Source organism: Hylobates moloch, unplaced genomic scaffold (genome assembly GCF_009828535.3).
Source record: "Hylobates moloch isolate HMO894 unplaced genomic scaffold, HMol_V3 SCAFFOLD_19, whole genome shotgun sequence".
Classification (NCBI taxonomy): Eukaryota; Metazoa; Chordata; class Mammalia; order Primates; family Hylobatidae; genus Hylobates; species Hylobates moloch.
This window is the reverse complement of record NW_026652294.1, coordinates 27,323,562-27,338,843: the sequence shown is the minus strand read 5'-3', so window position 1 is coordinate 27,338,843 and position 15,282 is coordinate 27,323,562. Positions and strand designations below refer to the sequence as shown.

The following is a 15,282-nucleotide window of genomic DNA, read 5'->3' as shown; positions in this document are numbered from 1 at the left end:
GGCTGGGCGCAGGCAGTCCTAAGAGCATCGGAGGGACTTCTGCTGTGCAGCCTGGCATGGCAACCACACCAGTCCAGGACTGGGAGCTGCCGTACTGCATCGCAGAAGTCTCATATGTCTTAAGTCTGCAGTAGATCTAAAAGGGGCTGGTACACATCAGGAGCTCAGCCTGCACCCAAGAGACTGGCTTTGAAGCCAGATGCGCAGGCCAGGCTGCAGGGTTACCAAATGCTTGAGGTTAGCGGATGCATGAGTCATTCTACAGCAATAAAGAGAGGAAGCGGACTGACGTCACTCACCTGCCAACTGACGTGCACGACTGCGGCCGCTGTGCCCGCGAAAGCTTTGGTGTTGAGCCGTCCGGGGAGTCACCTAAGTCCAAGAAAGGAAGTGTGCGGTCAGGTAAAGTGATCGGGGGAGACCTACTATTGGGGGATCTTCACCGAATGGGCAATTCTCCGAGTATCTCCACTGTCCCAACTTGAGTATAGGTAGCACTGACTCAGACGAGTACACAAAGGGCCACCGCGCTGCAGGCAGCCACATGAGAGGCATTCACCCCTACACGGGGATGCCGGCCCAGGCAAAGGCTGCGGTCTGACGGATGGATGCGGGGGAGAAAGAGAAGAGCCCTCTTCACTGCGCCGCCCCACCCTGGCTGTAGATCCCATCAGGGCCGAGCATGACTTTCACAGAGTGAAGTTGACTTGTCAGACGGCACCTGCACGCGCTAGACACTTGCCCACAGGAACGACACCGCAGGGGTTTAGGTTCCCAGGCACACCCAACAGAGACCACATTCCGTCATTTTCCTGAACCATGACATTACTGGGATACTAATAATTCATTACACTGTGTTTGTGCTGTTTTAATTGACAAGCATTTCCATGTGTATGATGTCATCTGATATTCACAACGGGATGAAAAGCAGGCTCAGAGGGCAAAGGGGTCACCAGTTACCGAGCTAAGGCCCAACACAGGCACCCCCAAAGGTCCAGTCCCGCCACCGCCCCCTCCAAATACTGGCTCCATGGCTCCTGCTCCACTCTACTAGCTCCTTGAAAATCCCAGTGTGCACTTCAGTGTCAGCACATGTGCTCTGGGGCCTCCAAAGACTCAGGCACCAGGACCCCCTTGGAATACCTTGCTATGTCTGGGAAGCCATGGGGAAAGAGACTGTCCCTCAGAGCCCCTTACCCCAGCACCAAGAGGGAAGGGTGGGGCCTGGAGCTGAGACCTCTTCTCCACAGGTGCTTCCAGAAGGCCAGGCGAGGGTCCAGGCTGCTGCCCCCACAGACAGCCCCTCTCTCTGGCAACACCACAGCTGCTGCTGGGCCCTCCATCTTAACGAGTCCACGCCCGCCCTCCTGCCCCTGCACCCAAGCTCCTGTCCCATGTCCTTGCCCTCTTTAAAGCCAGATCTCAAAAAGCCTGCCTGCACTTACATTTCCTCTCTCCTGCTCTTTTTTTTTTTTTTTTTTTGGAGATAGAGTCTCTGTCATCCAGGCTGGAGTGCAGTGGCGTGATCTCGGCTCACCGCAACCTCCGCCTCCTGGGTTCAAGTGATTCTTGTGCCTCAGCCTCCTGAGTAGCTGGAATTATAGGTGCCCACTACCACGCCTGGCTAATTTTTGTTTTTTTTTTTTTGAGACGGAGTCTGGCTCTGTCGCCCAGGCTGGAGTGCAGTGGCGCAATCTCGGCTCACTGCAAGCTCCGCCTCCTGGGTTCACGCCATTCTCCTACCTCAGCCTCTCCGAGTAGCTGGGACTATAGGCGCCCACCACCACGCCCGGCTAATTTTTTGTATTTTTGGTAGAGATGGGGTTTCACCGTGGTCTCGATCTCCTGATCTCGTGATTCGTCCACCTCGGCCTCCCAAAGTGCTGAGATTACAAGCTTGAGCCACCGCGCCCGGCCACGCCCAGCTAATTTTTGTATTGTTAGTAGAGACAGGGTTTTGCCATGTTGGCCAGGCTGGTCTTGAACTCCTGACCTCAAGTGATCGCACGCCTCGGCCTCCCAAAGTGCTGGGATTACAGGTGTGAGCCACTGCCCCAGCCTCTCCTATTCTTTTAAAAATCACCTCTATCAAAGTGATTCATGCACAGTTTTTAAAAATGAAGGTTAAAATTGTATGAGACAAACAAGTCTCCCACCACACCCAGCTCTGCTTCCAACTTGCTGGCAGCTTCTTGTGATGTCTACCTTCACACATTTCTAAATCACACACCCACATTGCTACCTCCGCATTCTTCAAAAACTCTGTTTGTTACAAGAGTTAACAATTTGCCCCTCACACCTCCCCACTGTCCCCACCTGTGCGTTCACCAGGCCTCCATGTTCACCCCAGCACTGGAGAGGTGCGCAGCTTGCACACAGCTGAGCCAAACGTGCTCCCACCCTCTCTCCACCTCCGTTTTCGGTTTGTTTCTTTTCTTTCTTACAAGAAACAAGGTCTTGCTCTGTCACCCAGGCTGGAGTGCAGTGGCGTGATCACAGCTCACTGCAGCCTTGAACTCCTGGGTTCAAGCAATCTTCTGCCTCAGCCTCCCAAGTAGCTGGGACTACAGGTGCCCAGCACCATGCCCGGCTAAATTTTTCTGAAAATTTTTTTGTAGAATCGGGGTCTCACTATGTCGCCCAGGCTGGTGTTTTTCTTTTATGGAGTGGGGTGGTCTGTGACTAAATCATCCCACAATCCCTGTCTTTTGGGAACATTCTTGGGTCACTGACCCCGCACCATTCAGAGGTCTTTGTGAGACCCACGTTGGTCACTCCTGGCGGGTGCGGAGGCAAGCCCGCCTCTCTCTCCCTCGCCGCCTCCCTCTCCCTTGCCACCTCCCGTGCTGGCCCCCTCTCTCCCTGGACCCCTTCCTCTCGGTTGTCCTCTCCCTCAGCTGGGTGGAGTGCACTCTTCAGCAGCTTCCATGGTGGCACGGGAAGGTCATTCTTCTTACAAAACAGAACACAAACAAGCCATCTCCCCACACCCTCACGACTGCCCTAGGGCCGCCTGAGCACGCATGCCTCCCGGGCCCACATCAGCTCTTCCCTAAACCTGGACTGCGCGACTCTGGCTCCACAGCAGCTCCCAGTACCAGGGAGGCAAAGCCCACAGCCAGAATTCCAAGTCTCAATCCTCTGGGTGACCCAGCAGCATGGACTCACAGTAAATAGCAACATTTGTAACTGGACTGTTTTACAAAGAATGCTGCTTGTCTCGAGTATTTTGAGAAAGTGCACATATGAAAGGCTCCACTACAGGGCACCATTTATGTGGTCCCACGCTATGAGTGCCCTCAGCCCTCATCTCTCCTCCATGGTGACAGCTGGTGTCACAGCCAACAAGCAACACCACCAGTGCTCTCAGCCAAAAAGTGTGCACCACCACGTGCCTCCCAGAGCTGTGTGTTCCCAACAGCGTGGCCACTCCCTTGGGGCCTTTCTTCCAGCCAGTGCTGAGTTTGTGGGACCAGTTTTGACCGATGAATGACCAAAGGCGTGCAAGAGACAGTCCTGTTCCCAGCATTGTGGAGAGAGGAGGAACCGCCTGCTGAAGGTGAAATGCACATCTGAGAGGTGCCTAAGGGGCCTGCAGGGACACGGTCTGGGAAACAGGGCAAAGCCAACAGGGAATTTGGGATTAGCAGAAGTCCTGTGGCATCAAGCAGCCCGAAAGCCAGGAGACCAGCTGACACTTGTGCCAACGTGGTCAGGAGAGACGTGGCAGATGCATGTCCCGGCTCCAGGCATTCAGGCAGAAGGGAAGCAAACACTACTGAACACACCTCCACGTGACCTGGGCTGTAGGGTGTCCGGGTGTCCCTGCAGAACCCACCCAATCACAGCTCCCATTTCTTTCTTTCTTTTTTTTTTTTTTTGAGACAGTCTCGTTCTGTCACCCACGCTGGAGTGCAGTGACACCATCTCGGCTCACTACAACCTCTGCCTCCTGGCTCAAGTGATTCTCCTGCCTCAGCTTCCCAAGTAGCTGGGATTACAGGCATGCGCCACCAGGCCTGGCTAATTTTTGTATTTTTAGTAGAGACAGGGTTTCACCATGTTGACCAGGCTGGTCTCGAACTCCTGACCTCAGGTGATCCGCTCACCTCGGCCTCCCAAAGTGCTAGGATTACAAGGCATGAGCCACCGTGCCCATCTCACAGCTCCCATCTCTACAAACTCAGCTCTCTGCTGTTGAAACCTACACTGAGGTCTCCAGCTGTGGCTTCTCCTCTGAGCTCTCAGCCTCCTCTACCCCTCAGCTGCAGCCCAAGTGGCCTCTTACCCTCACTACTTCCAAAATGGGGCCGTGGACTCTACCCGCTGCCTCTTCCAGCCCTCCTGTCACATGAGCGGCAGCACCCAGGTTCTGCCAGAACCTCAGGGATACTCGAGTCCCTCTCTACACTGCCACATGAGCCCTAAGCTACCAGAACGTCAGGCAGACTGCAGCGCCCCAGCCTCCTTCCCCAGCACTAGCTTCCTCCCCAACACAGTGAGGGCGAGGTCCACATTACCCTCCCCACCTCGCTTTGGCCCAGAGACTCTGCTCTTCCCTCCATGGAGGACCTCCTGAAGGTCAAGTCGCTCTGCTCTAATCTCTCGTGTGCATGTCCTCCTGCACTGACGGTACTCCAGGGTCCGCTCTGGTCACATGACGCTCTGCCAGCCGGCCTCGGGCTGCCCCTCTCTGTCTTCATCTCTTCTTACCCTGCCCCCTCAGTCACTGACTGGCTGAGGTTGCTAGTTTTTGTTCAACAGCTACTTTCCTCTTCTTCTCAGTAAGAAATTTCAGCTGTGTGCAGAATAAAGACAACGTGCCCTAGCATCCTGTGCAGGGGAGCGTGGTGATCAATGGGACACAAACGGAGTCACAGGGACAACTTGCAGTGAGGGTCCTTGAAAGGTGGGGATTTGCTCTTCTTCACCTAGACAGGCTTCCTGCTGGGAGGTATGAGGGCCAGAGCTGGTGCAGCCACACTAGACCACGAGGATGAGAAGCTCATCACGGCAACACAGGATGGAGGAAGCCTGGGTCCCTGACACCAAGGAGTACTGACCAGCTGTCGCACGTCTATGCGGAATCCCGACCGCAGCAGCTGCACTCCCACCCTCCGGCCCGTGCTGCTCCCGGAGCGCGCCCCGTGCCTTCCTGCCTGAGACCTCTGCACTCACCATTGCCTCTGCCTGGAGTGCTCCCCCTTGCACTTTCCTACTGGCTGCCTCAGTCTCCTGGTTCAGATCTCAGTCCTGTGTCGCCTCCTGACCATCTTTGCCAAAGAACCACCCGATGCAAATTCTTCCCCAAACATGCCAACTCCAGGACACCATCTTCCCTTAGTCGCTTTGTTATGCTAGGATCTGCAGGCCTGCTCATCTGATAACACTTTGTATCTTTTCCTATTAAACAGAAATTCCGTGAGAGTAGGTCTGTCTTATGATGTCCCTTGTCCCCCAAAGCATTCCAGCACAGAGAAGACACTCAGCAGAACATCTTGTTCCTACAGCAGGACTCAGAATGCGGTTTCTGGGAGTTACAGGCTGCCTGTGCTGGCCGGCACTGCCAGAACTTAAAATCCTCAAGCACCCAGAGGGCAGATCTGCCTGACAGAGGAGGCCAGGACACTCCTCTCACCTTAAGTCAGCTCTGAGAACTTTCTGCATTGCACGCAATTGTTCAAGTAATTCATGAAAACTTTACAAACACTCACCCACTAATGGCCAGACACCTGCTGGGGCCAGTGGCCTCACTGACTGGAGAAGGCAGTGGCTGGAGCTCAGGAGGCTGAGGTGGCTGCAATCTGAGGGCCAGAAACTAGAGAGGAGGGGGCTACTCCAACAGAACGAGCTCTAGGAACCCAAGGGGAATCTCGAGTCTCTGGCTGAGCACTAGGCAGTGCACAAGTGCAGGGCAGGAGTCTTCAAGGTCAAGAGAAGAGCAACTTCCAGGGAGCAACGAGCGGAGCTCACAGTGCCGAGAAGGCATCATCTTGCAGCAGCCAGAGTGCAGGGGTCTCGCGGGCCTTGCGGGACACATGGGTGTGCAGCAGAGGCCTTGGGAAGGGCGCCGGTGGCAGGAGGCGGAAAGGCTATTCTAGACCCACCACTTCAAAGCATAAAAAGCCTCGGAAGGATGATCTGTACCTTAACTGCCTGCCAAGCCCAACCCAACTCCTCAGAGAAAGATAACAAAATCCAGACATTCAAAAGTGTACACCTGACAATATCCAACAACCAAGAAAAACTTGTGAAAAATGTCGAGGCAGGAAAATGAGGCCAAAACCCGGAAACAAAATTAGTCAATAGAAACAGACCCCAAAATGATGGGGAAGATGGTATGAGAAGAATCGTAGACCCTAAAACCATTATCAGTTTGCTCACGAGGATGTAAAAGAAAACCCAAGCACCATGAGAAGAAATAAGGGGAAACTATTATGTTAGAAACGAAGTTAACTGGATGGGCTTCACAGCTATTAGGCACTGCAGAAGAAATTATATCTGACAACAGAAACTACCCAAACCGTAGCTCAAGGAAAAGGCTGGGGTGCGGTGGCTCATGCCTGTAATCCCAGCAGTCTGAGAGGCCGAGGTGAGTGGGTCACTTGAGGTCAGGAGTTCGAGACCAGCCTGGCCAACATGGTGAAGCCCCGTCTCTACCAAAAATACAAAAAAAAATTAGCTGGGCGTGGTGGTGGGCACCTGTAATCCCAGCTACTCGGGAGGCTGAGGCAGGAGAATTGCTTGAACTCGGTAGGTGGAGGTTGCAGAGAGCTGAGATCGCGCCACCGCATTCCAGCCTGGGTGACAGAGCGAGACTCTGTCTCAAAAAACAAAAAACAAAAAACACACACAAAAAAAAAAAAGAAAGAAAAGAAAAAAGACAAGAAAAAGAAAAAAGGCTGAAATAAAAGAACAGAGCTTCGGTGTCCCGTGAGACAACGTCAAGAGGCCTGAAATAGATGTGATTAGAGTCCTAGGAAATAAAGTGGAAAGAGGAAAAGATAACTGAAGAAATAATGGCCAACGTTTTCCAAATTTGATGAAAAAAACCAAGCCACAGATTAAAGCAGCTTAAGAAACCCTCAGCGGGATAAAGGTAAAGCAAGCCACCTCAAAGCACATAATAATCAAATTGCTGACAGTCACAATAAAGAGAAAACCTTACAAGCAGCCTACAAGCACTGGGGTGTCACACACACAGGAACGAACGTAAGACATTCGGGGAGCCTCCACTGACCCCCCAAAACAACGTGGGTGAGAAGACAGCGGGTCACACCTGAAAGCGCTGTTGGAGGAAAGAACTAAAAACACCATCACTGCCATCAATAATTGTTTAAAACTTCAAATGGAATTTCTTCAGTATTTTAAAGACACATTAAAAGGTATCTATTACTCACCAATAGAAAACTTAGGAATTTTAAATTGATTTGTAGGAGTAGGCATAACCTTTGTCTTGAAATTTAGATAGGAATCTCGCCGTCTGATACTTCTAGTCTTATTCAATTGAGAAGATTCTGACCAAGAGGAACTGGGGTTCAGCCACTGGCCGCCACCTTCTGGAGTCTGGGGTTGGGTGGGGGATGCTGAGGGGGGCGCCATGGGCTGCTCCACTGCCAGCTCAGAAACATCAACCCGCTTGGCTTGCCAGGAGGATGCCCCCACAGGGCCTGCAGGCAGAGCTGACCGCAGCATGGTGGGTCCCATTCTGCCTGACTTGCTGATGTTTGACAGAGGCCGGGAGCTGTTTGCAGGAATACTTGCAAATTCACTTGATTTAGCTAGAAGGGTATACACACAAAAATCACATTATTATAAAATTATGAAGCTATTTAGCAAACACACAGAAGTTATGCTGTCTTTAGCATATCTACCTTAAGCATATGACACATTAACAATATTCTATAAGCCCTTCAGGCAACATCATCAAACACAGGATGGCCCAGGCAGCTTTTAGCTTAGCTGAGTGTATTCTAAGATACTTATTCTCAAAATAGTTACTAACATGTACATAAGCGTGCATAAATTCAAGCTCTCCTATCTTCATTGATTATGTTGGCAGGATAAATCTACATTAGTTGAGCAGATGGAAGGGGATAGTCTAGTCATATGTCTCACCTGTCTGGTCACAGAGGTGGGCAGGGAACAAGGAAAAAAGACGCAATTGTTACTGGTTGATTCCTTTAAAATTACAAGGAGGCTGGGTCATATTAACCATAAGCACTATTTAAAATAGAAGACCAGATAAACTAGGGTAATAAATACTGAGCTACCAATATACGCAGACGATCTGGGAAAGGATTCTTAAAGAAAAACTTTAGGCCCAGAAGTGGTGGGTCACGCCTGTAATCCAAACACTTTGGGAGGCTAAGGCAGGAGATCACTCTAGGCCAGGAGTTCGAGACCAGCCTGGCTAATATAGTGAGACTGTCCTCTCTACAAAAAACACAAAAATTGGGCCAGGCGCGGTGGCTCATACCTGTAATCCTAGCACTTTGGGAGGCTGAGGCGGGCGGATCACGAGGTCAAGAGATCGAGACCATCCTGGCCAACATGGTGAAACCCCGTCTCTACTAAAAATACAAAAATTAGCCAGGCGTGGTGGCGGGCGCCTGTGATCCCAGCTACTTGGGAGGCTGAGGCAGGAGAATCACTTGAACCTGGGAGGCAGAGGTTGCAGTGAGCCAAGATTGCGCCACTGCACTCCAACCTGGCAATAGAGTGAGACTCCATCTCAAAAAAAAAAAAAAAAACCCACAAAAATTAGCTGGGCGTGGTGGCATGTGCCTGTAGTCCCAGCTACTCACGATGAGGTAGGAGGATTGCTTGAGCTCAGGAGGTCGTCACCTCAGCCTATAAAGATAAGGACACAAACCTCTCTTAATCACAGAATGGCAGAGTCAGAATTCCAGATCAGATCAATCTGATTAGAGAGTTCACACTTTTCATTTTTTTTTCTTTTTTGAGACGGAGTCTAGCTCCGTCGCCCAGGCTGGAGTGCAGTGATGCAATCTCGGCTCACAGCAACCTCCGCCTCCCACGTTCAAGCGATTCTCATGGCCCAGTCTCCCAAGCAGCTGGGATTTCAGGCACCCGCCACCATGCCCGGCCAGTTTTTGTGTTTTTAGTAGAGACAGGGTTTCACCATGTTGGCCAGGCTGGTCTCAAACTCCAGGGCTCAAGTGATCCACCCATCTCAGCCTGCCAAAGTGCTGGGATCACAGGCGTGAGCCCCTGCGCCCGGCCCACTTTCTACATTTTGTGAACACAATCCACACCATGCTGCCCTGAATGACCCCGAGACTCCACATGGCCAATGCACCTCGAAGAGGATTTCGCTCTGAAGAGCAGAAAGGCGAAGGCTTTCCCTTACCACTAGATGGCAGCTGTGGCTTGGCAAGGTTGAAATGTGGCTTGACCTCAAACAGGTGTGGGAACATGGATTTAAACAGGCACCCAGGAGTTACGAGGGCCATATGCCCTGAATTATCTGGAATAGTCCTATTTTAAAACTGGTGTCTCATGACATGGACATGAGGGTGATTCCAGTGTCCTTCTATGTTCTCAGGCACAGGGTATCATACACGCTTTCTGGCCATGTGTACCCCATAGACTGAAGCCACCCATCTGAGTGTGCCCTCCTCATGGGACAGATGCACTGAGGGCAGGCACAGCAACTCAATCCACAGCCTGGTCCAATGCACACAGCACGCCCTCCGGGACGTCCTGCCAAGCATAAGTGGTTCTGTAGAAACAGTCTCCAAGGCCTGAGCAGCAGCACTGCAGGCCTCACCTGGCCAGATGTGGGTCCAAGCATGATGTCGACTGCCTCACCTTTGCCCGCTGCTGGGGATGTGCACGCACTGGATGCCCCGCTCCAAACAGGCCCCGAGGAGGACTTCCTTGCGAGATTGCTGGTAGAACCGGGTGCTTTTAACAGGGTCTTCCTCAGCCCCAACTGGGGCAAAATGTGAAAAAAAACAGAATCAGCAAATATCTCATTATTTACCTATTACTTATGTCTGCAAAAGTAAGGGGTTTTGGCTGGGCACGGTGGCTCACGCCTGTAATCCCAGCACTTTGGGAGGCTGAGGCGGGAGGATCACAAGGTCAGGAGTTTGAGACCAGCCTGGCCAATATGGTGAAATGCTGTCTCTACTAAAAATATAAAAATTAGCTGGGCATGGTGGCGGGCACCTGTAGTCCCAGCTACTCGGGAGGCTGAGGTAGGAGAATTGCTTGAACCCAGGAGGTGGAGGTTGCAGTGAGCTGAGCTCGTGCCATTGCACTACAGCCTGGGTGACAGAGTGAGACTCCGTCTCAAAAAAAAAGTAGGGGTTTTTAATATTTTAAAATAATCTAATAATTATCATCTTGAATTTAAAGAAGAAAAAAGTCAAGCAGCACTTCTCAAAGTGTAGTTTTCAAACCCCTGCATGAGGACCACATTAGGGAGCTAGCTGAAATGCAGATTTGGGGCCCCAACCCAGACCCCATGAGTCAGCAGCTGCAGGGCCCAGCTTTGGGCAGTTTTAACAAGAACTGCCAGTACACACAGCTCGGTTTACTGCCAGTGCCAGAAAATAAGTGGCAGAGATGTGGCTGGTCGTCTCCATACCTGTGAGGAACCGCAATTTTCTTTCTTTTTTTTTTTAGACAGGGTCTCACTCTGTTGCCCAGGCTGGAATGGAATGCAGTGGCATGGTCACAGCTCACTGCAGCCTTGACCTCCTGGACTCAAGCAATCCTCCCACCTCAACCTCCCAAATAGCTGGGACCACAGGCATGTACCACCATGCCTGGCTGATTCGTTTTATTTTTTAGTAGAGAGGGGGGCCTCACTATGTTACCCAGGCTGGTCTCAAACTCCTGGGCTCAAATTATCCTCCCGCTTCAGCCTCCCAAAGTGCTGAGATTACATGTGTGAGCGAGCCACTGCACCCAGCCGCTGTTTTCAAAACATCATCTCGTGTCATCTGTTCAAGAACTCTACATGAGGGAAATGGAATATCCCCACCTACAAACTGGAGCTCCGAGACGCTGACTTTTCCCAACCCACACAGCTCCCAGGGCAGAGGCCAGCCATCAGTGCGCACTGCGAAGCCAGTATTCTTTGCATGTATTTTGCAGGCTGCCTCTTGTGGGTGTATTTTCAACTTTTCCACCTTTTTTTTTTTTTTTTTTGAGACAGGGTCTCATTCTGTCACCCAACCTGGAGTGCAGTGGCATGATTATGACTCACTGCAGCCTCGACCTCCTGGCCTCAAGCAATCATCCCACCTCAGCCTCCCGAGTAGCTGGGACTACCGTTGTGCACCACCGTGCCCAGCTAATTTTTGTATTTTTTGTAGAGATGGGTTTCATCATGTTGCTCAGGCTGGTCTTGAACTGCCAGGCTCAAGTGATCCTCCCACCTTGGCCTCCCAAAATGCTGGGATTTTAATCCAAAGCACTTGTACACACAGCTGCCACCTCATTCGCAGCAACCGCAAGTCTGGGCCCCAGCAGCCAACTCACCTTGTTTGGAACAGGGATCGCCCGCTTGCCCTGGCCCAAGTGGCTTCCGGCGGCTGGCACATTGACAGCACCCGGGGCAGGCTTTTCAGGGAGAACATCCCGGTGGGATTCCTTCTCAGCTGGGATTTTTGTCCTGGAAGGACTAGCTGGAATCTCTTTCTTGGGCTGAAAATTTTAATTTGAACTGTGAGAACTGTCTAGTGCTTAACAATGTACAGAGATACTCAGGCTTCCATTCAGAGCAAGCCCAGGCACCATCTTCCCCAATGCTACACATGCTCCTCCATTCATCAGCTAGATTGAAGGGAAGAGAGCAAGCAGTTCACATCCTCCACCAAATCACTATGGACAAAAGTGATGATGGATTTTGCTTCCTCATTAAAAACAGCACCAAATGATACCGACACAGGTCATTAAAAGAAGAGAGGTCCTTTAAAGCCATTCCCCAGTCAGGATCCTTATTTAAGAATGATAATGAGAAAGCTGGTCTAGTTACACAAATTTTAAAATGCTGTACAGAAAGGACTCATCCATTAAATGGTCATCTCTACCAGAGAAGCTGCTCAATTGCAATAAATCTTCTTGGTCTAGGACTGAAAGCCATTTTCTTTGGCCAGCAGAGTCAAAAAATAAGTTCTTAACATATTTAGGGACAAGGGCATTCATGGAACTAATTCATACTTACATAAATAGCCCCCTTATAACAGGAGAGTTAATAAGGTAACAGCAATAGAAGCTCAGAGTGGTAAAGATGCAGTAGTAACTTTTTCTCTTTATAGCATTTCTAAAAATTGAGATACTTCTCATAACGTAAAATTCACTATTTTAAACAGTATACTTTAGTGGTTTTTAGTAGATCTGTTATGTTGTACAACCAGCACCACCTAATCTTAAAATATAGTGGTGTCCCAAAAAAGAACCTGTACTCGGCGGGGCGCAGTGGCTCACGCCTGTAATCCCAGCACTTTGTGAGGCCGAGGCGGGCAGATCACCTGAGGTCAGGAGTTTGAGACCAGCCTGACTAATATGATGAAACCCTGTCTCTACTAAAAATACAAAAATTAGCCGGGCGCGGTGGCAGGCACCTGTAATCCCAGCTACTTGGGAGGCTGAGGCAGGAGAACTGCTTGAACCCGAGAGGCAGAGGATGCAGTGAGTCGAGATCACACCATTGCACTCTGGTCTGGGCAACAAGAGCAAAACTCTGTCTCAGGAAAAACAAAACAAAACAAAACAAAAAAAACAACCTGTACCCATTAGCAGTTCTCCCCATTCCCTCATCCTCCCCAGCCCCACCTAGGGAAGCACTCAACCACACCTCTGTCATTGGCCTGTCATAGTCATTTCATATAAATGGAACCATATGACATGGGACCTTTTGTCATGGCCTCTCTCACTGAGCAAAATGTTTTCAAGGGTCGTCTGTGTTAAGCATGTATCAGTACTGTGTTTCTCTCTTTTTTTTTTATTTGAGACGGAGTCTCGCTCTGTCTCCCAGGCTGAAGTGCAGTGGCGCCATCTTGGCTCACTGCAACCTCCACCTCCTGGGTTCAAGCAATTCTCCTGCCTCAGCCTCCCAAGTAGCTGGGATTACAGGTGTGCACCACCATACTCAGCTAATTTTTGTATTTTTTTGTAGAGACGGGGTTTCGCCATGTTGGCCAGGCTGGGCTCAAACTCCTGACCTCAGGTGATTCGCCCACCTTGGCGTCCCAAAGTGCTGTGATCACAGGTGTGAGCTTATCACGCTCAGCAGTTTCTTTTTATTGCCAAAAATAAACCATTGTCTGGATAGACTGCATTTTCTTTACCCATTCATCATTTGCTGGATGCCTGGGTTGGTCCTACTTTTTTGGCTGTTATGAATAATGCTGCTTTGAACATCTGCATGTGGATTTTTCTGTGGATATGGTTTCAATTCTCTCAGGTCTGTGTACTAAGGAGTGGAATTGCTGGGTCCCATGGGACCCTCTACATTTAGTTTTTTGAGGAGCTGCCAAACTGTTTCCACAACAGCTGCCCCATTTCACAGTCCCACCAGCAGTGCATGAGCTTCCAGCTTCTCCACATCCTCAACCTCCTCCTCATCCTCCACATCCTCATCCTCAAAATAACACTTGTTATTTTCTTTTTCTTCTTCCTTTAGGCATCCTAGCAGTTGTCTGTAAAGCACACTTTTAAGTAGGTGTTACAATCAAGTGGTCCACCCATTGCTAATGACTCCTCACAGGAGTGAGCGTGTGCCATGAGCCACTCTAGAAGTGAGTGACTTCTCCCAGAGAAACATGCAGGACGCAGCGGGGCTCCCATGTGTGCGTAAGTGCATCTCAGCTGTGCGGACAATGCCCTGTCCACTGGGGACAAGCTCTCTGGACCCCAGCTCACTGGACCAGGAGATCAAAGGAGATGCTTCAATGGGTCTGGAGCAGCCCAAATCACACCACCTCTCTCCCCAAATCCATGCGTGCTACATGCACAATCCCTGTCCCAAGTCCACGTGTGCTCCACACAGCAAGACCCATCCTGTTGTGGGAAGTCAGGGACCCCAAATGGAGGGACCGGCTGAAGCCATGGCAGAAGAACGTGGATTGTGAAAATTTCATGGACATTTATTAGTTCCCCAAATTAATACTTTTATAATTTCTTATGCCTGTCTTTACTGCAATCTCTAAACATAAATTGTAAAGATTTCATGGACACATCACTTCCTCAATCAATACCCTTGTGATTTCCTGTGCCTGTCTTTAATCTCTTAATCCTGTCAGCTGAGGAGGATGTATATGGCCTCAGGACCCTGTAATAATTGCATTAACTGCACAAATTGTACAGCATGTGTGTTTGAGCAATATGAAACGTGGGCACCTTGAAAAAAGAACAGGATAACAGCGATTGTTCAGGGAATAAGAGAGATAACCTTAAACTCTGACCACCAGTGAGCCGGGCGGAACAGAGCCATATTTCTCTTCTTTCAAAAGCAAATGGGAGAAATATCGCTGAATTCTTTTTCTCAGCATGGAACATCCCTGAGAAAGAGAATGTGCACCTGGGGGTGGATCTCTGAACTGGCCCCCCAGGCGTGGCTGTCTCTTATGGTCAAGGCTGCAGGGGTGAAATAGACCCCAGTCTCCCATAGCGCTGCCAGGCTTATTAGGAAGAGGAAATTTCCACCTAATAAATTTTGGTCAGACTGGTTGATCTCAAAACCCTGTCTCCTGATAAGATGTTATCAATGACAATGGTGCCCGAAACTTCATTAGCAATTTTAATTTCGCCTCGGTCCTGTGGTCCTGTGATCTCGCCCTGCCTCCACTTGCCTTGTGATATTCTATTACCTTGTAAAGTACTTGGTGTCTGTGACCCATACCTATTCGCACACTCCCTCCCCTTTTGAAACTCCCTAATAAAACTTGCTGGTTTTTGTGGCTTGTGGGGGCATCATGGAACCTACAGACATGTGTTATCTCCCCCCGATGCTCAGCTTTAAAATTTCTCTCTTTTGTACTCTGTCCCTTTATTTCTCAAGCTGGCTGACGCTTAAGGAAAATAGAAAAGAACCTATGTGAATATCGGGGCAGGTTCCCTGATACCATCCCACTCTCATTCTAGAAACATCATGGTAGGAATCTACATCCCAAACGGTCTCCAAAAAAAGGAGTTTTCAGGACCAAGAGACAGGCCCCAGCTATTGGGGGTGGCAGTGCCAGGCATACCTCCTTGTCAAGGGCAGTGCATGGCGGCTGTACCTAGGCTGGCTTCCGTTCTTGG

General features: G+C 50.2%; 1 protein-coding gene across 3 annotated transcripts in view; it reads right to left on the bottom strand.

Moving 5' to 3' along the window:
- GTSE1 (G2 and S-phase expressed 1) overlaps positions 1 to 15,282 on the bottom strand; it is a 40,546-nt gene that overhangs the window by 12,048 nt on the left and 13,216 nt on the right. The window contains exons 5-8 of one of the 3 annotated variants that reach the window (XM_032138086.2): positions 11,518 to 11,682; positions 9,835 to 9,958; positions 7,401 to 7,781; positions 300 to 372 (exon numbers count right to left, since the gene is read on the bottom strand). In XM_032138086.2, coding sequence (XP_031993977.2) covers positions 300 to 372; positions 7,401 to 7,781; positions 9,835 to 9,958; positions 11,518 to 11,682 — 743 coding nt within the window. The remainder of the gene's footprint in view (positions 1 to 299; positions 373 to 7,400; positions 7,782 to 9,834; positions 9,959 to 11,517; positions 11,683 to 15,282) is intronic. The other 2 variants (XM_058431828.1, XM_058431827.1) reach the window with 2 other exon arrangements.